We start from the raw sequence: 23164 nt of genomic DNA, 5'->3' as shown, positions 1-23164 counted from the left end.
CCCAGGTTTCCTGGCTGCCCTGAGCTGAGCCATCCACTGTGATGTTCTGATGTTCATGAGCCAAAATAAATCTTTCCTCCTCAGAGTTATTCTTGTCAGGTATTTTGGTCTCAGCAATGAAAAAGCTGACTAATGATACATAAGGAAGTCTTACAACTCAATAACAAAGAGGCAGATAACCTAATTTTTTCAAAAGGGCAAAGGATCGGAATAGACATTTCCAAATAAGATATACAACGGACAAAAAAAACCACACACAACATGATTTGGTTATCAGGAAATGAAAATCAAAATCATAGTGAAATACTACTTCATACCCACCAAGAAAAACAATTGTAATTTTTAAAAAATCATGGTATTGGCAAGGAGAAATCAGAACTCTCATATACTACCAGTGGGAATATAAAATTGTGCAGCATCATTGGAAAACATTCTGGCAGTTTCTTAAACAATTAAACATAGAGTTCTCATAAGAAACATAAATTCCACTCCTACATATATACCCAAGAGAAATAAAATGTCCACACAAAAACTTGTACACAGATGTTTATACCAACGTGATTCATAATAGCCAAAATGTGGAAACAGCCCAATATCCATCAACTGATGAATGGATAAATTAAATATGGTGTATCCAAACAATGGAACATGATTCAGCCATTAAAAGGAAATGAAGCCAGGCACCCTGATGAGTGGCTGTAATTCCAATGGCTGAGGAGCCTAAGGCAGGACAATTATAAGTTCAATCAATTGCCTCAGCAGTAAGTAAGGCCCTTAGCAACTTAGTGACACCCTGTTTCTTGTTTTTTTCTTTTTTAAGAGAGAGAGAGAGAGAGAGAGGGAGAGTTTTTAATATTTATTTTTCAGTTTTCAGTGGACACAACATCTTTATTTTATTTGTATATAGTGCTGAGGATCCAACCCGGGCTGCACGCATGCCAGACGAACACACTACCGCTTGAGCCACATCCCCAGCCCTTAGTGTGACCCTGTTTCCAAATAAAAACTAAAAAGGGCTGTAGATGTGACTCCATAGGTAAGCACCCCTGGGTTCAATCCTTGGTACCCCTCCCCCCAAAAAGAGGGAGGAATGAAGTACTAATACACAGTGTATCATGGACATTAAAAATACCATAAGTAAAAGAAGGCAGTCAAAAAAGACCAAATTTGAATTTTATTTATATAAAAGTGCTAGAAATGTGGCTGCTTAGGATTGGGAAGAAGTTGTGGAGGATAAACATGAGAGCAAAAAGGTACAGGGTTTCTTTTTGAAGTAATAGAAATTGACTGTGGGGGCTGGGGATGTGGCTCAAGCAGTAGCGACTTGCCCGGCATGCGTGCAGCCCGGGTTCGATCCTCAGCACCACATACAAACAAAGATGTTGTGTCTGCGGAAAAACTAAAAATAAATAAATAAATAAATATTTAAAAATTAAAAAAAAAAGAAATTGATTGTGCTTATACACATGTGTGAATACAGTAAAAACCACTGAATTGTGCATCTTACATGGGTGGATTATATGATATGTGATTATATTTCAATAAAACTATTTAAAAAGAAGAAAAATAATGGAGTAAAAAATAATCAGTGCAAGCCAGGCACCATGGCACATGCCAGCTTGGGAGGCTGAGGCAGGAGGATCACGAGTTCAAAGCCAGCCTCAGCAAAAGCGAAGCACTAAGCAGTGAGACCCTGTCTCTAAATAAAATATAAAGTAGGGGATGGAGTTGTGGCTTAGTGGTAGAGTGCTTGCCTACCACATATGAGGCACTGGGTTCTATCCCCAGCACCACATAAAAAAAAAATAAAACAAAATAAAGATATGTTGTCCATCTAAACCTAAAAGTACTTTTTAAAAAAATACAAAATAGGGCTGGGATGTGGCTCAGCAGTTGAGTGCCCCTGAGTTCAATTCCCAATACCCTCCTCCAAAACAAAAAAAAAAAAAAAAAAAAAAAAAATCAATGCACGACTACTCCAAGAGTGCAGGTGACATGACAGTGTGGCACTAGTGAGCTGAAGAAATACCTAGGAGAAAGAATGGGCAGGGATTGGATCTGGAGAGGGAACAGTCTAAGATTACTGCCAAACTTCTGCTGATACAACTGGATTGTCAGCCACTAAAAGGATAAAAACAGCTAACACTTGTATGATGCTTAAATGCCAAGCACTTTGCACATATTAATTCATTTAATCTTCAACAACCTATTAGGTAGATACCATTATTATTATCCTCATTTTAAGGCTCAGAGAGGTTAAATAACTTAGCTAAAGTCTGACAGCTAGTGGGTGGCAGGGCTGGAATTCTAACCTCTGGCTCCAGAGTTGCTTTCTTAGCCATAACACTGAGCTGCCTCTGACACTATGGGAAAGAGCCAGATTTGGGTATAGCACACTTCCAAGCCCATCACAAATACATTGATCACATACTCCACCCTAAGATGGTAGTTCCAAAGGCACCCTCCCCACACAGAAGAACCCCACGTTCCTGTTGTGGCACCATAAGGACCCAAGGCCCCACTGGAAACTGCAAGCACACAGCATGGTCATAAATTCTCCACCTCACCTGCCCCACCCAGTTCTAGCTTCATTTCTCACCTGCTCACTCTACCGCCCGGTTCCCATGGGAGATGGCCTGGGTTGGGCAGGGGTTGGAGCAAGAGATTAGCCCAGCAACACAAACTTGTTTCCAGAGAAATGATGGAAAAGGCAAAAGGAAAAGCTTCATTAGACAGGCATCAGGAAAGGCGAACCTGGTGGGCACTTCGTCTGAGGGGCCTCCTGGCTGCCCATCCTGACCACAAAAAACGGAACTCCCACCAGTCAGTCCTGAGTCATTCATTCCCTTCTCACCCCCAAGGAAAGAGTGGTTTCCTGCAGGGCCCTCTGGGCAGCTCAGGCTCCTCCCATGGGCTGTGTATCCTCTTATCTCACCCCAGGCCCTCTCCTGGGGCAAAGCAGAAGCTGGCAATGGTGGGGCTGGCCCTCCTCTTTCTTCAGCAGGCCTTGAATCCAGAGATCAGAGAGAGGCCAGCAGCCAAAGTAAGGGCAGCTCAGGAGTCAGGATGCTGCATGGAGTACAGGCACAGGATTAACCAGATGGGCCCCTGTAGCTTTTTTACTGGTCCTTTTCCCATAGATTAGTATCCTACCCCTCCAGATGCCTGCTTTGGACTCAGCCTCACACTGTGGGAGAGACTCACATTAAGCCCAGTGCCAGACACTTAATATTAAATAAGTGAACAAAACAGAGGAAACAGCTCTAATGTGGCCCTAGTCAAAGGTGTCCATGGAGGGGTTAAAAACACAGGCTTGGGGCTAGGGTTGTGGTTCGGCAGTAGAGCATTTGCCTAGCACATTCAAAGCCCTGGGTTCGATCCTCAGCACCATATAAAATAGATAAAATAAATGAATTGTGTCTAACTACAACTGAAAAATAAAAAGTAAATAAAATAAAACTTTAAAAAACCCACAAGATTTAGCTGGACATGGTGGCACACACCTGCAATCCCAGCTACTTGGGAGGCTGAGGCAGCAGGATTGCATGAGCCCAGGAACTTAAGACAAGCCTAGGCAATATAGGAATTAGCATTAAAAAAAAAAAAAGAAAACAAGTTTCAGAGTCAAACAGACCTGAATCTCAGATCTATTCTTTAATAGTAACTTTGGACAACTCATTTACTCCTTCAAAGCCTCAGTTTCCTCTTCTGAAAATCGAGGACTTAGTGCTAAATAGTTATTGTAGGATGAAAGGAGACAAAGCACAAGCATCACACTGGTAAACAATAGCACGGTTGATTTCAGTAACAGACAGAATAGTAATAAGGGAGGGAGTCAGTAGGAGGAGGCCACTCTTGCCCAGTTCTCACCCGAGGGGAGCTGAAGTCTCTTCTTTGGTGTTCACATCTCATCTAGTTAGTGGAGGAGCATGGCATGACTATTTTCATACAAAAATGCCCCAAAAGAAGTGCAAGATTTTGTGGGGACATAGAAGAAGGAAAGATTAATGTGTGTGCAACCCAGATGTCCTCAAAGCTTGCAGGTCCTTGTGGCTTCCTTTTCCATTTACATCTAATTAGGGTAGCTCCATCCTTATTCCTCATCCTCTGAGAAGTCCTTGCCCCCTTCTCTTCTACCAGGATTCCTCAAGGTTTAGTCCTCATCATCACCCCTCAATCTGAATCCTTGTTCTTGCTAATTCTTGATTATTGCGCTGCTCATTTTCTATGGACACCATTCCTCTCTCAACTCCGCAGATGTAATTGCCTCTTTCTCTTTGTTCCTAAAGCACCATGAATATGAGCTTCAAGCACAGGAAATCTTTCACTGGATGGGCAAGATGGAGGAAAGCTAAATATTCACAGGATAGGGAACAAATTTAAAATGAGTATTGAGCATCACTGTTTTGAAATACTCCTCAAGAAGTTTTTCTCTCTGGTTAGCCCCTCCAGGTTGCCATCTTTCCCTTACTGGCCCCTCTCCTTTTTCTCTGAAGTTATTCCATATTCAGTAAATTTAGCTCTTTGCTTCCTATCAAGATCATGCCCAAAGCCCTCATTAAAATAAATAAATAAAGTCCAAGTCTATCAAGTTGTTTCTGATCACAAGAGAGCTATGGGCTTCTGAAAAGAGTGTAAATTGCATTTCTCTTTTTAAATTAGAATTTTGCCTCATTACATATAGTTGGAAAGTAAGAAATGACTCCTAAGAACTAGTGACTTGGGGATAGGTCTGAAATCATAAAGAAAGATCCAACAGGCTATTAAGTTGGAAAGGTTCTGTACCTGGTTAGACCCTGGGGGAGGTGGAGCAAAGGAGGAGGAGTTGAGCTTAATGATAGTGAATGGCACATCATGAAACAGAGATTCTAAGAATGGGAAGGCACAAAGGTGGGAAGGGTAAGGGTATGTAAAAGTTGGTCTCCAAAAGGGTATGTAAAAGTGATAGTTCTGTTGGGGGCTTGGTGAGTTTGAAGTGCCTATGGAACAACAACTAGAGATGTCCAACAAATAATTGAGAATTCAAATTTCAAGAGAGCAATTAGATGGGAAGAGTCCATGTCCCAGAATCTAGGGAGAAGTCTTGATCCAGAGGATTATGTGGAGCCATGAAAGGAGTTTAGAGTAGGGAAAAAATAAAAGCAAATTTAAGCCTCAGAAAATATTGTGTAAGAAGATAACATTTGTAGACTAGAGTGGCAAACTTAATGTTGACAAAGGGAAGGGGAAGTACAGTGCTCTGTACACTGTAGGGGTATAAATAGACCCTTGTCTCAGAGAGAAGTTTGGCAATGTTGGAAAAGAGATGAAGAGATACAGAATCCTGGTGCCTAGAGCTACCTGAACTCAGGCTTCCTGATTGGATAAAATGTCTGGTGTTAGGAAATCTGGAATGACAAAGATGAAAGGCAAAGACCCAGGTAGGTGCTCCCAAGAGCCAGTTCTTTTCCCAACTCACCATCTAGTGGCATCACGTTAGCAGCTTGAAACTGCCTATGAAGTATGTAACACCACAAAAAGCAGCAAAGCCTACAAAACAGGACTCCCTCCTCTCTGAGAGCCAGTTTCACAGCACTCTACTGAGCCTGTCCTCATCCAGCAACCCCTAAAGTTACTGAACAATGGCTACCCAGAGATCAAATGCCAGCTTTCAAAAACCAGGACTTTGGCCTTATATTCCAAAAGAAAAGGCTAGGCCTGATAAACTGGGCTGAACCTTAAAGAGTCTTCAACTTTTTAGCCAAAGTGGGAGATCCACATGGCCTCCTTTTTCCTAGGCCTAACCCAGTTCCTGCTTGATTTTCTAAAAAAGCAAAGGACTGGGGAAGGCAGCTTTTTCTAGCTATGTGAAAGTAGGAGGGAATGGGAAAATGACAAGGACAGGTAGCTGGGCCTCATCCCATGGAGGAGGAACATTCCTAATGTCAACTCTTTGACAGTCACAGACAAGCCCCATATGGGCTCTGCACCCTTAATCACTATTATACTGTTTCCCTATAGAAGTCATAGGACTTGGAAAGGACTTGGATGCAAGAGCAGAAGGAAAATAAAGATTTGATAATCACTCTCTGGTTTCAGACTTAGATGGCTGGGTAGCCTATATGAGATGCAGAACATAGGAAAAAAGATCCAAAAGGGCATGTGAAAATTAGTAATAGTTTTGTTTAGCACTTGGTGGGTTTGAAGTGCCCATGGAACAACAAATAGAGATTTCCAAAAAAGTAATTTGAGAACTGAATTTCAAGAGAGTGATTAGGACTTTCTGGTGTATACAACAAATTGAAGTCATGCGATCACTCAGGACTAAGTAAGAACACCTGGGGAACAGCAATATTTAAAAGAAAGAGAAACCACAGAAATAAACTGAGAGGGAATGTTATAGTAGGTGGGAAGAAGCCAAGAGAATGTGACATTGTACAACCTAAGGGGAAGAATACTGAATGTTGCAGAAAATTTGAGTTCAATGAAGATGAAGATGAGAGACACAATGTTTATTGTGGCTGGTGGAGGATGAAGAAGAAAGTCATAGAAGATGAGGTTCAAGCAGGCAGGGGCCAGGTCAGATAGGGCCTTGTGTGCCATTAGCAGGCAGGTGAATTATATTCTAAGTGCAATGGGAAGTCTTTGGGGGATTTTAAGAGGGGAGTGAAGATATTAGATGTGTGTGTTTTTTTTTTAATTAGGTGGACACAATAACTTTTTAAAATTTTAAGTGGTGCTGAGGATCGAACCCAGTGCCTCACTCATGCCAGGTGAGCGCTCTGCCTCTGAGCCACAGCCCCAGCCCTGGATGTGTGTTTTAAACATCAGACTATTGTATGGAAGATGGATGGAAGGAGTAAGAGCGGAGGCAGGGACACCAGTTAGAAAGCTACTGCGGTAACACTCACATGGACCAGGATGGGAGGAGAAGGGGTAAAAAAATGTTCAGGTTCAGTGCACACTTGGAAGGAAGTGCAGGACCTACTAATTAATTGGATGTAGGTTAAGAGAAAGATAGGAATTAAGGAGTAATGAGCTTTTGGGTTTGATCAACTCAGTAGATGGAGTTGTTATTTACAGAGATAGGCAAGAGTTAGGAAAATAGGGGTAGGAAGGATAGTAGATTGAATCAAAAATTATTACCTTATGTATATATATAAACTATGCATCCGATGGCATTCTACATCATGTACAACCAGAAGAATGAAAAATTATACTCCATCTATGTATGATATATCAAAGTGCATTCTACTATCATGTATAACTAATTAGAACAAAATTTTAAAAACACAGTATAAAAAATGGGGGGGGGACTGGGGATATATCTCAGTTGGTAGAGTACTTGCCTCGCATGCACAAGGCCCTGGGTTCGATCCCCAGCACTACAAAAAGAAAAAAAAAAAGTAGGAAAACAAAGTTTTGGAAGTGAGAACCAGAATCAAAAGTTTTCTTTTGCCTTTTTTTTTTTTTTTTTTTTTTGAGATGGGATCTTATTCTGTTGCCCAAGCTGGTCTTGAACCTGTGGGCTCAAGGATCCTCCCTGGGCCTCCTGAGTAGTTGTGACTAAAGGCACATACTACCACACCTAGCTTGGCCATCATAATTGTAAGATGTTTATTAGACACACAAATGGAGAAGCCAAGTAAGCAGTTGGCCACTAAATCTGGGGCCCAGAGGAGTATTCACTTAGCATCCAAAGCTGTGGACTGCATGAACATTAAAGTTGTGTTTCCTCTCTTCCTTGATCTGATAGAAGTTGGGTAGCCCTTGATTGGAGACTGGGGCAGAGGGAGGCATCCAAAGTTATTACCATTGGTCTTTGTAATTTGAAGGCTGACAGGGCTTATGACAAACCTGGATCAGGGACAACTTGCCGAAAAATGGTGCCAGAGAAACTAAGACTTCATAGGAGGGCGGAAACACTTCCCTCTACCCACCCCTCCCCTATTGAAATTCCTGATTAGTAAAATTAATTCAGAAGGAGGAAGACAGAAAGATGTGAGGACACCTGGTCTGCAGGAGCCAGCAATGGAAGCCCCAGTTGAGGTCAAGGGGTTAAATGTAGGAGTTAACATGGCTATGCATACTGCCCTTCTCTGCCTAAGCCAGCATCTGAACTCCCAGAGTCAGAATAGGAACCACCAGTGTGCCCAGGAGGCCTTGGCCTCCGTGAAGAGATCATAACTACTACTCTGGTACTAACACGAAGACCAACACAAGCTAGGTTTGAGACTAAACATCCCTGATTCTGAGCAAGCCAGATGGAAATACTGAAGATCATCTCTTCACAAACTTTATCAAATTGTCTGGGGATTTTGGTGAATGCAAGTTCTGTTTTAGCAGGTCTGGGGCAGGGCCTAGAATTTCGCATTTTATAAAACTCCCAGTTCTGTTGTTGCTACTGTCTATAGACCACTTTGAGTAGAGTGACCAGAGGCTTCTGTGGAGGCCATCCACAATGGAGATGGCATGCCTAGATCCAGGGGAATGTGATTATTTATGCATAAAGTCCAGAACCTATTAAAATGCAAATACCCACCATCTGTCATGGTTGTGAGCCAGATAGTTATTTCTTGACTAATTACATCTGCCAGAAGCATTACATGGCTGTTAAGCACTTGGGTTCTGAATGTTGACCTTCTGCAATTTACCTCTGAGGAGTATGTGATCATAGGCAAATCGTCTCTGTCTCTCCATTTCCTCATCTTTTATAATGGGAATAATAAGACTATTGTGAAGATGAAATGAGTCAATAGATTTTAGTTAGGTGCCGCTTAGGTGCTCAGTAAATGTTGCCATTCTTGATGACAGTATGCCCTTCTATAACAGACTCACACATAGACACACACTCAGGCTTATTTTATTTTTTGTGTATGAATATATACCTCCCACCAAAAGGCCTATGTCATTTTTTTTCAAAATTTTCTTACCCTCCTGCCTACTCCCCCTCCTCTGGCCCCTGGCCCCAGTGTGGTCTGGATGGGCCCCAGCAGGGCAGGGACAGGGACAGGACGTGGGGCTGTATCTGACAGGAACCTGAGGGGCTGGCCTGGGAGGGGATTGGGGCCCAGCTTCCTGAAGGGAGGATGGGCTAGAGTAGGCACACAGTGCCGGAGAAGATGCCCTTTTGGGCCCTCTTCATGGTCACCTCCTGCCTCCTCCTGGTCCCACAAAACCTGGCACAAGTCACCAGCCAAGGTGAGGTGGGTAGAGGGTGGAGATCACCTATGCCCAGGAAGAGGGACCCCTGGGAGGGGATGCAGAGTCCTTGGAAGGGATGTAGGGTAAGAGGTTCCCACTGGTCCCCTACTCACACCTGGTAGGACCCAGAACCCAACTTACCAGCTGTTCCTCAGATGTATCCTTGCTGGCCTTGGACTCAGAGCCCCTGAGGTGTTTCTCCCAAACATTTGAGGACCTCACTTGCTTCTGGAATGAGGAAGAGGCAGCGCCCAATGGGACATACCAGCTGCTGTATGCCTACCCAGGGTAGGTGCTGGGTTGTACCTCACTCCCCATATATTTGTCCCTGTGGTTAGCTCTCCTGAGTCCCACTCTAAGAGCTTCCCTGTTTGGGGCCCTACTGGAGGACTTACTCTAAGAATACGTGTTAAGTAGTCACCTTATGAACAGCTCAGCTCAAGCCCCTATATAATTCCAAATCCCAACTATCTCTAGCAGTGAAAAGAAAAATGGCAGCAATGAAAACAGATGTTGGGAATGGGCCAAGGCCTGGGTCCTCAGGGTTGAGTAAGGCAATTATGTTGGGAGACTTCTCCTATACCAACAGAGAGAAGCCCCGTGCCTGCCCCCTGAGTTCCCGGAGTATACCCCCCTTTGGAACCCGATATATGTGCCAGTTTCCAGCCCAGGATGAAGTACGCCTCTTTTTTCCACTGCACCTCTGGGTGAAGGACATGTTCCTGAATCAGACTTTGACCCATCGGGTACTCTTTGTGGAAAATGTGGGTAAGGGCACCCCTAGCACCCTGGCGCCCCCATTTGTTGCCTGCATTCCAGCTCCTAGAATCAGACTTGCCTGCAGCCTTTTGAGACAACGCGGATGCGCCCCCATTACCAGATTTCCAGAGGCATCTCAAGATCCTGTGATCATCCCTCCCAATCTTGGCATCCAAATCTAGATTTGTCTCAAAAACCATTTCACACCAAGGACATCCCAGTCCCCTCATCATTAATATATTCATTGAGTCACTCATTCTACAGTTACATAATACCTACTGTATGCCAAGTAGTATGCTAGATGACAAGGATACAAACATGAAAAGAAGTTCAAGGAGCAGTCTAACAAACTATTACATCGCAGTGATGTCTCTGTTCTCATGAGGAAAGCAGGAGAGGATAAAGAGCCTTCCTACCCTGCCATCTCCCCAAAAGAGTGACAATCTGTGATCTTTTTTTTTTAACCCAATGGCTACCTTCAATTTAGTACCCCTTTCTATAGTCCATGGATTGAACCAAAGAACATGGTGTTCAAAGTTCTGATATGCCCTGTTTTGCCCTCAGGCCTGCCATCTCCCCCTAATATCATCAAGGCTGTGGGCGGGAGCCAGCCAGGAGAACTTCAGATCCACTGGGAGGCCCCAGCTCCTGAAATCAGTGATTTCCTGAGGCATGAACTCCGTTATTGCCCGAAGGATCCCAGGAACTCCAGCAGCCCCACAGTGATACAGCTACTCTCCACAGAAACCTGCTGCCCAACTCGGTGGAGGCTGAATGCAGCCTCCTCTCTAGACCAACCTCCATGTGTTCAGTCCATAGCACCCCAACAGGATGGACCAACACAAACCTCCCCAACTGGAGAAGTATTCTAACCTTCTTCTGCTTCACCTCCTACATCCTATCCTCTATCCTCAGTTTTGCCACAGTAAACATACTTTGGGGACTCAAGACTGGACTGGTTCTTGGGGAGTTATTAGCCCTCGGGATTTATTTAGGGGTTTCCCCCTTTGAGTCATCCACACTGACAAAATTCAGGGCTGTTAGACCTCCAAAGTAAAGTAAATTTCCCTAAAAATCCCTGAACATCACCTGAAACCCAACAACCTGGCCCCCAATCTGAGTGCATATCTATTCAATAAGGAGCTGAGGTCTGCCCAGGGGTACTGTAGGGCTTCCAGTATAAGGGACAGAGGCTGTCTTGGATGAGAGGCAGGCCTAGATTCTGACACTTGGATTCTTCTCCCAAGGATCCATCTCTGACAGTGATGCGAAGAAGCTGCCTCATCTCTGGCCTCCAGCCTGGCAACTCCTACTGGATCCAGCTACGCAGCCAACCTGATGGGGTCTCCCTCCGGGGATCCTGGGGCTCCTGGTCCTCTCCTGTGACTGTGGACTTGCCCAGGAATGCAGGTGGGTCAACAAAGAAATTGGTAGATGGGGAGAAGATTAAAAAGTAAAAAAGATCTCTAGGGAGGATTGGGCTGGATATGGAGACTTTAGGAATCATGTCCTTCCTGATGACCTCAAACTAGCCTTTGCACAGGATGAACTCTGGTCAGAGAGAGAAGAGAGAATAAGAATAAATGTTCTATATTGTGTGCATAAAAATGATACAGATACTCTAAAGAGTAGGGGCACATGGACCTGATAGGACTTACTTCTTTGACTTCAGTGGCAATTGGACTGCAGTGCTTTACCTTGGACCTGAAGAATGTTACCTGTCAGTGGCAGCAACAGGACCATACTAACTCTCAAGGCTTCTTTTATCACAGCAGGACACGATGCTGCCCCAGAGATAGGTAAGAGTTACACTATTGGTTGAATCTGATGTTATGAGAAAAAGACAAATCTGCAGAAAGAGGGAAGAGAGTACTCTTGATCCTTTTCACTCTCCTACCTTGTCTCCAAACTGAACAGCCTCCAGTACCTATTCTCCCATTTCCACTGAGAGCTTTATCTTCTCAACCTTTTTCCATTCTCACTGGTAATGCCTTGGTTTATGTCAGCCTTATTTATGTCATCTGGACCATTACAAAACCTATAGTCTCATTCACCTCCAATTTATTCTCCATGCTGTGGACTAAGTGACCTTTGTTAACATCAAATATTGCACGATCTTTGTAAAACTGTAACTTTGCATGGCCTTTCCATACATAGGTATGTATTTCAATTTCCCATGATTTGAGATCTGTTAAATCCATACAAAAGTTAGCCTGGCCTTCAAGGACTTCAACCAAACACCTCACTGATCCTTAATCCTCTCCAAATTTATTACCAAGTTTTGTTAATTTTATCTATAAAATATCTTTAGAATATGTACACTTTATCTCTGCCATTGCCCTGGTACAAGCCATCATCATCTCTCACTTGGGCTACTGAAAAGACCTAAGACCTATTAATTAATCACCAAGTCATTCTCTTCATAGAAGCTTGACTGATCTTTCAAAAGTGTAAAAATGAGGGCTGGGGTGTAGAGCGTTTGCCTAGCATGTGCAAGGTCCTGGGTTCAATCCCCAGCATTAAAGAGAAAAAGAAAAAAGGAAAGAAGAGAGAGAGGGAAGAAAAAGTTCAAAAGATGAACAAAACACTCCCTACTTTAAAATCTTTTGATAGTGGGCTAGGGATGTAGCTCAGTGGTAAAGCTCTTGCCTAGCATGCACAAGGCCCTGGGTTCCCCATTACCAAAAAAATAAAAAATAAAAAGTTAAAGTCCTTGATAGCTTTTCACTGGTGTTAGAATGTACTGAAGCCTTATAAAATTCTAAAAGACCCAGCCCCTACATATGCTTTCAGCTTCATCTTATCCTAGCCCCTTTGCTTTCTCTGTCCCAGTACTAGCCTTCCCTGGTTCCCTCTATTTCCTCTACATCTTTATCTACGCACGTGTTGTTTTCCAGCTCTTCCATCTTTACTACTACTTTTCCTTCAAAATCTCAGGAAACCCTCCTTTATTACAGTTCTTCCTTATTAGATCCAATGGCATGATTATACACTCTTATTGTACCACGTACTTCTTCTTATGTATTCACCACAGTTACAATTTAACATTTATACTTAATATGACTATTCAGTTGATTTTAAAAATTATCTTAGAATTCCAGTTGAGAAAGGCTGATCTTGACTATACATGACCCATTAGGGCAAAGTCAACAAACATTGTTACTCACCAATATATTCTCTCCTACCACAGTGCCAGTAGGTACTCAGTTAAAAATTGTTCCAATGAATGAATAATGAAAAATCCACTATTAACAGTTTTAATGTGTTCTTTAGTTTTTTCTATGCATTTATATATGTCTACATACATTTAAAAATATATATTGGATCACATTTATATATAATTTGCTTTTTGTTTGAAACCCTGGGCCTTGCGCATGCTGGGCAAGCACTCTACTACTGAGCTACCAGCCCCACATGGTTAACTCACCTTTTTACTTAAATATATATATATATATATATATATATATATATATATATATATATCTTGGAGCTCATTACAAAAAGCGTTAACTCGTTCATTTTTAATAACTACACAGATTTCCAATAATATAGAGGTGCCATGCAAGGATTAAGGATTGACAAAACTGAAGTCATCATTTCTTCTACCAAAACCTGCCCCTTCTCTTTAATGTCCTCCATCCTTCTATATACTCGGTTTTCCAAGCCTGAAATATACAAATTGCCCTGGATTTGCTCCATCCCTCCAGTCTTATTGCTCCTGCCTCTTTAATATTTCTTGGATCATATCTTTCACTCTATCCCTGCTGCTACCACCCTATTTTCAAGCCCTTACCACTTTGCACATTAAAAAAAAAAAAAACCACCACACTGTCCTAATGAATTTCTCTGTTTCTACTCTCCCCTCAAAAATCCTTCCTACAAACTGTAGTTAAAGTGATCTTCCAGAAGTACAAAGGTAATTATGACATTTCTCTGTTTAAAATCCTTAAATGTTTTCAATAATCACTATAAGATTTAAGTTCAAGCTCTTTAGAGAGGCCACAAGGGCATATCCATGACATGTTCTACATTTACCATTTGCCACCAAGCCCTCAATCCTAAAATCATTCCATACCACTTGGAAACTTCTCCAAAGCACACTCTTCTATTTATGCATGAGTCTGTGCCTGGGATGCCCAATTATTCCCTTTGCTCAGCCTATTTATAGTCCAAGATTCAGTCTAAACACCTCCCAGTATGTCAGATGCTCCCCCTAGATGATTTAAAGCCAGTCTGCACATCCCAGAAAAAATAGCATCTGTTTGTTTTTCTGTCTCTCCCACTGAAATGAGAGCTCCTTGACAATTATTCCTCTATGTACTCATAGGATAGCATAAGGCCTTTGTACATGGGTATCAATTATTTGTTGAATAAATGAATAAATATATAAATACTCAGAGTGATAATTTTAATGGATGTAGAGTTACTTTGGGAATATAATCAAGAAGGAGATATGATTCATTTACTCAATAAACAATTATTATTGAGAAGATTATGTGCCAGGTACTGGAAACAGAGTGACAAATAAAATAGAAAAGGTTCTTGGGCTGAGGATGTAGCTTAGCGGTAGAGTGCTTGTAGAAGGTGGGGGAGGTGTTAATTTAGACTGAATGCTCAGGAAAAGGCTCGCCAGAAACAGGTGAGCTGATATCTACATAGCAAACAGAATGAATCCTGTCTAGACCTAAAGTCAAAGCAATTCAGGGCAAAGACAAAATGCAAAGACGGTGCATTTGGCACATTTGTGGCACAGAAAGAAGGCCCATGGAGATGAAGGGTGTTAAATTGGCATGAGAGTCAGAGATGAATATGGTGAGATAATGAGGCATCAAATCATAATGAGATAAGGATCATTGAAGGATTTTAAACAGAAAAATAACCTGACTTAAAATTTTAAAAGATGTTTCTCTGTGGAATCATAAATAAGAGTGGGAGCAAGGTCAGCAGTTAAAAAATTTGCCTTCATCCAGACAAGAGATAATGGTGGTTTCACCTTATGTGGCAGTGGTAAAGATCAAAATAAACAGATTTGTGATATATTCTGGACATTACCAGAGCAATATTTTTGAAAACAAAATCTGGTAGCCATGTGGAGAACTAACTGAAGATAATGGTGAAAACAGCAGTAGAAAAACCAGTTAGAAGATGGTTGTAATAAACTAATGGCAAATAACCAAATAAGAGGGCTGCTTATGAGAATAAATTTAAAACTCTAAAGATATTTCCCTCCAAAAAGATGAAGACTCTTTAATCTTTGAAACAATCCTGTGAGGTAGGTGTCAACCTATTTTATAAAAGGAAGGAAATTAAAGCAGAAATAAATATTTTGCCCATCATTATACACTAGTAGGCCAAGACCTGAACTCTATTGACTATACTATTTTCATATATCATGCTAGCTCTTTCCTTAAGGGGAAGAGGCTGGGTATCAAGAGAGAGATAAAGGGAAAGCTCTGAAGGGCTATCCAAGGGAGAAGTTAGATTATAATCCATACAGACCATAGTCCTGTATCATGGTGAGGATGGGGATTAGTTTCTGGGGCAGGCCTGATTTAATGACTCTGTGGGACTGGTTCTTAGGGACCCCATGTGGGAGAAGTGTGAAGAGGAGGAGGAAACAAATCCAGGATTACAGCCCCCTCGGTTCTCTCGATGCCACTTCAAGTCACAAAATGACAGCGTTATTCACATCCTTGTAGAGGTGACCACAGCCAAGGGTGCTGTTTACAGCTACCTGGGTTCTCCTTTTTGGATCCACCAAGTTGGTAAGAACTTTCTTCCTCATTCCAACCACACAGCCTTCCCTCCCCAAATCCGACCCTATGTCCAGGATTCCCAACTCTGGCACTTCTGCTCCATGACCCTGTTAGCATGATGTCTCACACACAGAAGGGCTTAAACTAGTCCTGCTAAAATCCCTGTAGTGCTCATCCCCACCCCAAACCTGCTTTGGAGGGAGATCTCCAGTGGGCAGCTGGAATTGGAATGGCAGCACCCATCACCTTGGGCAGCCCAAGAGACCTGCTATCAGCTGCGATACACGGGAGAAGACCATCAGGATTGGAAGGTATGGTCAAGTGACAAATGCCTGCAGAGCTTGATACTGTGTGTTCCTAGGGTTTATTATGTTTCTTATCAGAAGGACTGTGTTGAGTTCAAACTCAATGTATTCAAAACTGAATTCATCTTTCTTCCTGAATGTATTTTGTTTTTACCAAGGTATATTTTATATGAAGTATACAAACTTTAAACGTATAGTTAATCTTCTTTGGGTATACACCCATGCAACTATTACCAAGATCAAGACATAAATTATTTCCAGCACTCCTTATGCCCTCTACAGTCACCTTCCCATCAAAAGTAATCACTATCCTGATGCAACCATGGATTCCTTCGACTATAAATTTGTAAAATAAAACCATCCAGAATTTCTTCGTTAAGCTCTCTTCTGTCCGACACTGGCACTCTTTCTTTCTCCTTACCCCTTCTTCTCCTTACTTATTAACAAGTTGAATAATGTACAAACACTCCTCAGCCTCCTACTACGACTGCTTTTGCCTTCTCTTTACCCATCCATCCTTCCCACTTGTGCTTTCAGCATACTGAACTATTCTGTGACCCCCAACCTAGCAGCACAGGCAGCACTCACGTTTCTTTGTGCTCTCATGGTACCCCCTACTAATTAATTGTTGTGATTATTTACTTGTTTGGAAGTCTCCATCATTAGATATGTGAGAGACGGTTCTATTTATTTATCTTTTTCTACAGTGCCTAGTGCAATGTTTGGCATTTCTCAAGCAATTCATAACGGTTTGCTAAGTGATTAAGTCTCACTGCTCGTGCACATGATACTTGTACCTTCCAGCACCTATGGCAAATCTGGCATCATTTGCAGCATGAGTGGTACTCGTCCATGGTCCGTGTGGCTGAGTATCTGAGTGTAGGTCTGAGCGGCTATGCCCGACCAGGAATAGTAATAAAAGAACCCGGAAGGGGTCTACATATCTCGGGGTCAGTATGAATGTGAGATCTCTGCGCAGATATTGGAGCCACCTCTCGGGGCCCGGGGAGGGACCTTGGAGCTGCGCCCGAGATCTCGTTACCACTTACAGCTGCGCGCCAGGCTCAACGGCCCCACCTACCAAGGCCCGTGGAGCGCCTGGTCAGACCCAACGAGAGTAGAGACCGCCTCGGAGACCGGTGAGCCCGGGCCGGGCGTGGCCAAAGCCTTTCTACGGCTGCGCGAGGGGCGGGACGCTGGTCACAGGGCGGGGTCCTGAGCGCACCGGTCTGAGGCTGCGTGGATGTGCTGTGCGTTCGGTACCCAGGGATGACCTGGGGTGACCAAGGGTGGCTTGAGGGGCGGAGACGCGGCAGGATCTGGCGCGCCAGCCGGGCGGGCCAAGAGTCGGCCGAGATCTGACGGGTTTTGTCCCTAGCCTGGATCTCCTTGGTGACCGCTCTGCTCCTGTTGCTGGGCGTCAGCGCCCTCCTGGGCCTGCTGCTGCTGAGGTGGCAGTTTCCTGCGCGCTACAGGTACCACCTCCTCCAGGGGCAGAGGTTTCTAAACCAGCATCCTGGGGTCACTCCATGACACTTGCTCTCGGACCACCGCACGCCTACACCTATGGCTTCAGCCGCTTCCGGCAGTGACACCCTCTTAACTTGCCCACTCTACCGTTGTCCTCCAACAGCCCTACCTCCTGGCTACTGCCCACCTTTGGCGCAAGCTCAGGCACTTATGCTTCTCCCTCCCCACCCCCACCCCATCCAGTGGCCATCAGGTCTGGTCATTTCACCTCCTAAAACCTAGCTCAAACAATGGCTCCCTTTTTGTAGCCCGACAGACACAATCTGACTCACTGAAACGGAGCCTGTTCTTTTCAATCTAGCTTCACACAGCCATCAGAATAATCTTTTTAAAACGCACACATGAGCCTATCTTTCCCCACCTTAAATCTTTTCAGTAGCTCCCCAGGAGAGAATCCAGAATGTGTAGAATGACAGGCAAGGCTCTGCAAAATCTGTTTCCTGCCAGCACATCCACCATCTTCTACCCTGCGCATCAGCCTTGCCAAAGTGTTGATTTCCTCCACAAGTCAGGCTGTCTTACTTGTCAGTATCTGCACATCATGTCCCTTCTGCCTGGAATATCCTTCCTGGCTGGCTAATACCCATTCATCTTTAAATAGCTTTCTTTCTCCACCAGCTCTTAAGAAACCTCCCTGACCCTCCCTTATTGGCTGCTCTTTTGTGCCCCAATATGGTACCAATAGCATTTTACAGCATTTATATATTTTTCTGTTTTTGAGTACTGGAGATTGAACCTAGGACCTTGCTAAGCACATGCTCTGCTACTGAGCTATACCCCCAGCCCTGTATTTCTTTCTTTGTATGCCTATATTAGACCTTACTTGGTCATTTTTAAGTTCTTAGCACTATGCCTGCCAAGTAGCAGGCCCTTAAATAAATGTTAGTAATGAGTGACTCACATATGTGGAGGCTGAGGAGAAATGTCACTGGAAATTATAAACACGAAGGATAGAATCCATTCCACCTCAACCCTTCAACTGGTAATATCAGCTCGTTCTTACAGTCTTAGCTCAGAAGTCAGGTGCTCCAGGCAATGTGTTGGAGGCTTCCATCTTTAAACATGTCACTCTCTGAACTTTTTTATGTTTTTTGTTTGTTTGTTTTATTGGTGCTGGGGATTGAGTCCAAGGCTTTGCACATCCTTGGCAAGTGTTCTCCCACTGAGCTACACCCCAGTCCTTTCTCTGAACTTTCAACCTGCCTATGTGTATGAACAGACTGGAATGTAGCCTCTATGAAGGTAGAAGGTAATGACAAAAACACATTTGCAGAGAAGCGGGAGAGGGAGCTTCTGAACTAGGCATTCTCAGTTCTTTTTCCCCAACCACTCCTAAGGAAATGGGAGTGAAGTAGTGGAAGAGGCCAGAAATGCCCAGCTAAAGTCTTTCCACATGAAAATGTGAGGCTAAAGAAACTGAAGGATAGGGCTGAGGCTGTAGCTAAATGTTAAAAGTTTTTGCTTAAGGAGGATTGTAAGTTTGAAACTAGCTTTGGCAAATTAGTGAGGCCCTATGCAACTTATCAAGGCCCTATCTCAAAATAAAAAAATAAAATAAAATAAAAAGGGCCGGGGATGTGGCTCAGTGGTAAAGAACCCCTGAGTTCAGTCTCTAGAACCAAAAATAAATGAATGAAGGAAGGGAGAATGGACAGATTTGCCTCTTGTGTGAGGCCCTGGGTTTGACTCCCAGCACCAAAACAAAGCAAAAATTGGAGGTCCCAACACAGCTTAACCCATGCTCTTCCCACATAGACCACTCTCCCTAGAATTTAGTAATAAGCTCCACTGGTTCTAATAATTTCTTGAGCACCTATTATCGGCCAGACACTGGAGATTTAGGAGTGAAAAAATAAACTTTTTCTCTCAAAGAGCTTGTGCTATAGTGGGGTAAGACAGCTAAAAACAAATGAATGTAACAATGTAATAAATATGCAATAAGTGCTATAAAGGAAAATATAGCAGGAAATAAGAGTGATGGGGAAAGGAGATGTTAGAGTTTTAAGGTAGTCAGGGATGATGTCTCTGTTAAGATTTAGGAGAGACTTAAATGAAGTGAGGGAATAAATTGTGTCCAGGCAGGAAGAAGGGCAAATGCCCTGAGATAGGAATGTTTGAGAAAGCTCTGTGCTACACTTTATACACCAGCTTCTCTCTCCCACCTGAGGTTTTCTTCCCACCTCTACTCCTCTCCCTTACTTTATAGCCTTAGCTATGCTCCTGTCTCTCTGAGGCTTAGCCCTCAGCCTCACTGCCTCCCCCACTGCCCCACTTCAGTGCTTTCCTTATCCCTCCCAATTCACTCCCAAGATTCATTCTCCTTTTCTTCCTTGTTCTCTAGGAGACTGAGGCATGCCCTGTGGCCCTCACTTCCAGACCTTCACCGGGTCCTAGGCCAGTACCTTAGGGATAGTGCGGCCCTGAGTCCGGTGAGTGCACTCTTCTTCCTTCCCTACACCTTTCCCCATCACCAACGATCCTTGACCCCACAGTGTAACTTGTTCAAGGTCCTTGCCTAGCAGCATACCCACCCCCAGGAACTAACCCCAGCCCAATGCTCCTTTCCACACAATCCAATCCCACCCCCACCCACCCACCCAACACACCATCTGCTCTAATCCACTCCTTTCATATCTCTCCAGCCCAAGGCCACAGTCACAGATACCTATGAAGAAGTGGAACCCAGCCTCCTTGAAATCTTACCTAAGTCTTCAGAGAGGATTCCCTTGCCCCTGTGTCCCTCCCAAGCCCAGATGGACTACCGAGGATTGCAGCCTTCTTGCCTGGGAACCATGCCCCTCTCTGCATGCCCACCCATGGCTGAGTCAGGGTCCTGCTGCACTACCCACATTGCCAACCATTCCTACCTACCACTAAGCTGTTGGCAGCAGCCTTGCAGGCTGGCTCCTCACTCCCAGTACTCTGGACAGATCTAGACCTCTCTGTGAACCACTCTACCCTATTCTACCCTCCAACACCAACACCTCAGATCTCACTTTCATTCCCCCTTTGCCTGCCCACCTAGCTCAACCTCATAGAATTGATCTTTCATGCTGCTGCTGCCAGATCTGGGCCCCTTTCTCCACAGCCAGACTAATTTCTCTGACTTTTACCCTCTGTCCCCTTGAACACCAAATTCCACCTCTCATTGACTCCAGAATACTTCTATTAGTTCCCCTTCTACCACTTTGCTAATGAAACTGCTCAGGCAAAGTTCAGTTCAAATCTTCTAGTTATAAAGGCCCATAGGATCTTGTTAATCATCAATTTATTTGATCTCTCTGTGGCATTTGTTATAGTTGACTAATTTCTCCTTTAAATTCTTTCCTACCTTGGCTTCCACACTGGCACCTCTTTGGATTCTGCTCCTGCCTAAGTATACTGTTAGAGATAAACTGTGGAGCCAGACATAGGTTCAGTTTCTGTCTTTCATACTTGCTAGCTGTGCACCCTAAGGCAAAAAACAGAATGTCTTTGATCCTTAGTTTTTGCATCAATAAAACGCCACTGGTGTCATGAAAAGAATTAGTGAGACAACCTAGGTAAAACAAAAGTGCCTAGGATATAGTAAACGCTTAATATATCTGAACTACTGTTATAATTATTCCTTCTTCACTTATTCCAGAATTTCTTTGATTCTTTAACTATTGTAAGATTCCATTACTTGTTTTTCTTCTGGCAGTACTGGGGATGGAATCCAGAACCTTGCTAGGTGTGCTTTTGGCCACTGATCTACATCCCCAGCTCCATTCTTAATCTCCAGCCTGTGTGTTCTCATGGACTTTACTATATGTTGACAATTTCAAAGTTCTTAGATCCAACCCAGACTTCTTTAGTATTGTTATACTTTATGCAAGTAACTGTTTACATGTCTGCCTCCTGCTACTATATTGTGAGTTCTTTGCAGAGGGCAAGGACCATGATTTATTTGTCCTTTTCCTCTAGCACCTAGAATATTACGTGGTGCATGATGCTAGGCCTTCAATAAATGTTTTATAAATGAATAAAATCTTTCTGGACAATGTTACCTTAACCTCATACTAACTTCCTTCGTGTTCTAAGCCATTCATGAGCAGCAATAAATATGCTTAAACAACTCAGGTTATGGATTCCCCTAACCCATTCTAATTCTCAAACAAATGATTTTTGTTTGTTTGCCAGCTCCAAATATACCCCCTGTTTTAAATAAGGGTCTTGGAAGGAACCAATGGTACAAACTGGGTAATTTGTTGAGAGTTTAATAAAGGGCAAAAGATGAGGGCAAGATTTGGGAAAACCATCAAAGAACAATGCAGTATCCCCAAGGCTAACAAAAATCAGGAAGCTGGCATCAACCCTAAACATCAGGAGTAAGGAGAGGGAGTGGTTACCAGACCTGGAGAGAGGGCTTCCTGACAGGTGTTGTGGCCTTTGGTAGGGTCATGCAGTCAATCTCTGGGGATGTGGCCAGGAGGAAGCCAGGGGAATAAACAGCTCAAGCTCATGCTCCCCCCACCTTGAGTCCTTAGGAGTAGAGTCAGAACTTTTAACATGGCTTGGGGTGGGGGGTGAATTATGGTAATGGATATGCTGTATGTCATCCATTTGCCCTATCCAGATCCACTCTATCTTTTTCTACCCTGCCCTATTCTCTGCAAGGCTGATTCATATGGCCTGAAGTAGTGGGTTTTCTTGGCCTTTGGTTGTTTTTTTTTTGGTTCCATTAATGGGATATTATGGGTTTAATCGTATCCCCTTCCCAAATTCTTATGTTGAAGTCTTAACCCAAGTACCTCAAATATGACCTTATTTGGAAATAGGGTTATTGCATAAAAAATTAGTTAAGATGAGGTCCTAGGCCCTAATCCAATATGAATGGTACTCTTATACAAAGGGAAATTTGGACATAGATCAATCAACACAGGAAGAAAGCCAAGTGGAGATGAAGGCAGAGATCAGGGGAATACTTCTATAAGTATTGCCAGGAAAAAGATTGCCAGGAAACCCCAGAAGCTAGGGGAGAGGAATAGAACAGATTCTTCCTCACAGCCTCAGAAAGAACTAAACCTACTGACATTTTGACCTGTTACTTCTAGTCCCCAGAACTGTGAGACAGATTTTTCTCATTTAAGTGGCCCAGTTTATAATTTGTTACAGTAGTCCTAGCAAACTTACAGAGATCAGAGGCTGGGCTATAGAAGTAGCCCATGATTGCAGGCTCCACACCACATTCTCCCTATCCCATTCTTTCTGCAACCCCTTTTGTTTATTTTGATACTGGGGATTAAACCCAGGAGTGCTTTACCACTGAGCTTCATCTCCAGTTTTTATTTTATTTTTTAAATTTATTTTATTTTATTATTTTAGTTGTAGGTGGACACAATGCCTTTATTTTTATGTGATGCTGAGGATCAAACCCAGTGCCTCATCTGCTTTAAGTGAGCACTCTACCACTGAGCCACAACCCCAACCCCGGTTTATTTATTTATTTATTTACTTTGAAACAGGGTCTTACTTAGTTGCTGAAGCAGGCCTTCAACTTGCAATCTTCTTGCCTCCACTTTCTGAGTCACTGGGATTAGCAGTGTGCACCACCATGCCTGGCTGCAACCTTTTTTAAATTTTTATTTTTTTGGTACCAGGGGCACTCAA

General features: G+C 43.3%; 2 protein-coding genes across 9 annotated transcripts in view; one reads left to right on the top strand and one right to left on the bottom strand.

Annotated features, from left to right (window-relative positions):
• The window catches only part of LOC308656534 (type III endosome membrane protein TEMP), a 66494-nt gene extending 48443 nt beyond the window's left edge, over window positions 1-18051 (bottom strand). For all 6 annotated transcript variants that reach the window (XM_081307724.1, XM_081307725.1, XM_081307727.1 and 3 more), the window contains exon 1: window positions 17895-18051. The gene's annotated coding sequence lies outside the window, so the exon portion shown is untranslated. The remainder of the gene's footprint in view (window positions 1-17894) is intronic.
• Window positions 8887-21234, top strand: MPL (MPL proto-oncogene, thrombopoietin receptor). 3 transcript variants are annotated; one of them, XM_081307722.1, is made up of 12 exons: window positions 8887-9180; window positions 9339-9471; window positions 9773-9951; window positions 10687-10805; window positions 11190-11352; window positions 11615-11741; window positions 15523-15707; window positions 15867-16009; window positions 16983-17142; window positions 17382-17478; window positions 19875-19962; window positions 20176-21208. In XM_081307722.1, exons 1-12 carry the CDS (start codon window positions 9102-9104, stop codon window positions 20467-20469), a joined length of 1767 nt encoding a protein of 588 aa, XP_081163848.1. In that variant the 5' UTR covers window positions 8887-9101; the 3' UTR covers window positions 20470-21208. The 3 variants fall into 3 exon arrangements, 2 of the variants coding, with proteins under 2 accessions (XP_081163848.1, XP_081163847.1); XM_081307721.1 differs by having other exon boundaries at window positions 10507-10805; XR_014023742.1 differs by lacking the exons at window positions 8887-9180; window positions 9339-9471; window positions 9773-9951; ... (5 more) ...; window positions 16983-17142; window positions 20176-21208 and adding an exon at window positions 21216-21234 and having other exon boundaries at window positions 17172-17478.
• Window positions 21235-23164: the final 1930 nt, after the last annotated feature.

This window comes from Spermophilus citellus (assembly GCF_964194105.1).
Source record: "Spermophilus citellus genome assembly, chromosome: 9".
In the NCBI taxonomy this organism is placed as follows: Eukaryota; Metazoa; Chordata; class Mammalia; order Rodentia; family Sciuridae; genus Spermophilus; species Spermophilus citellus.
Note: the sequence above shows the minus strand (reverse complement) of the source record. Positions and strands in the feature narration are given on the sequence as shown.

Bases quoted from the DNA above. Each gene is read 5' to 3' on its own strand.
- MPL (XM_081307721.1), top strand. From the start codon at position 9,102: ATGCCCTTTTGGGCCCTCTTCATGGTCACCTCCTGCCTCCTCCTGGTC. The intron at 9,181-9,338 runs GTGAGGTGGGTA...GCTGTTCCTCAG, and splicing joins GGCACAAGTCACCAGCCAAG to ATGTATCCTTGCTGGCCTTG. The intron at 17,479-19,874 runs GTACCACCTCCT...CTTGTTCTCTAG, and splicing joins CAGTTTCCTGCGCGCTACAG to GAGACTGAGGCATGCCCTGT.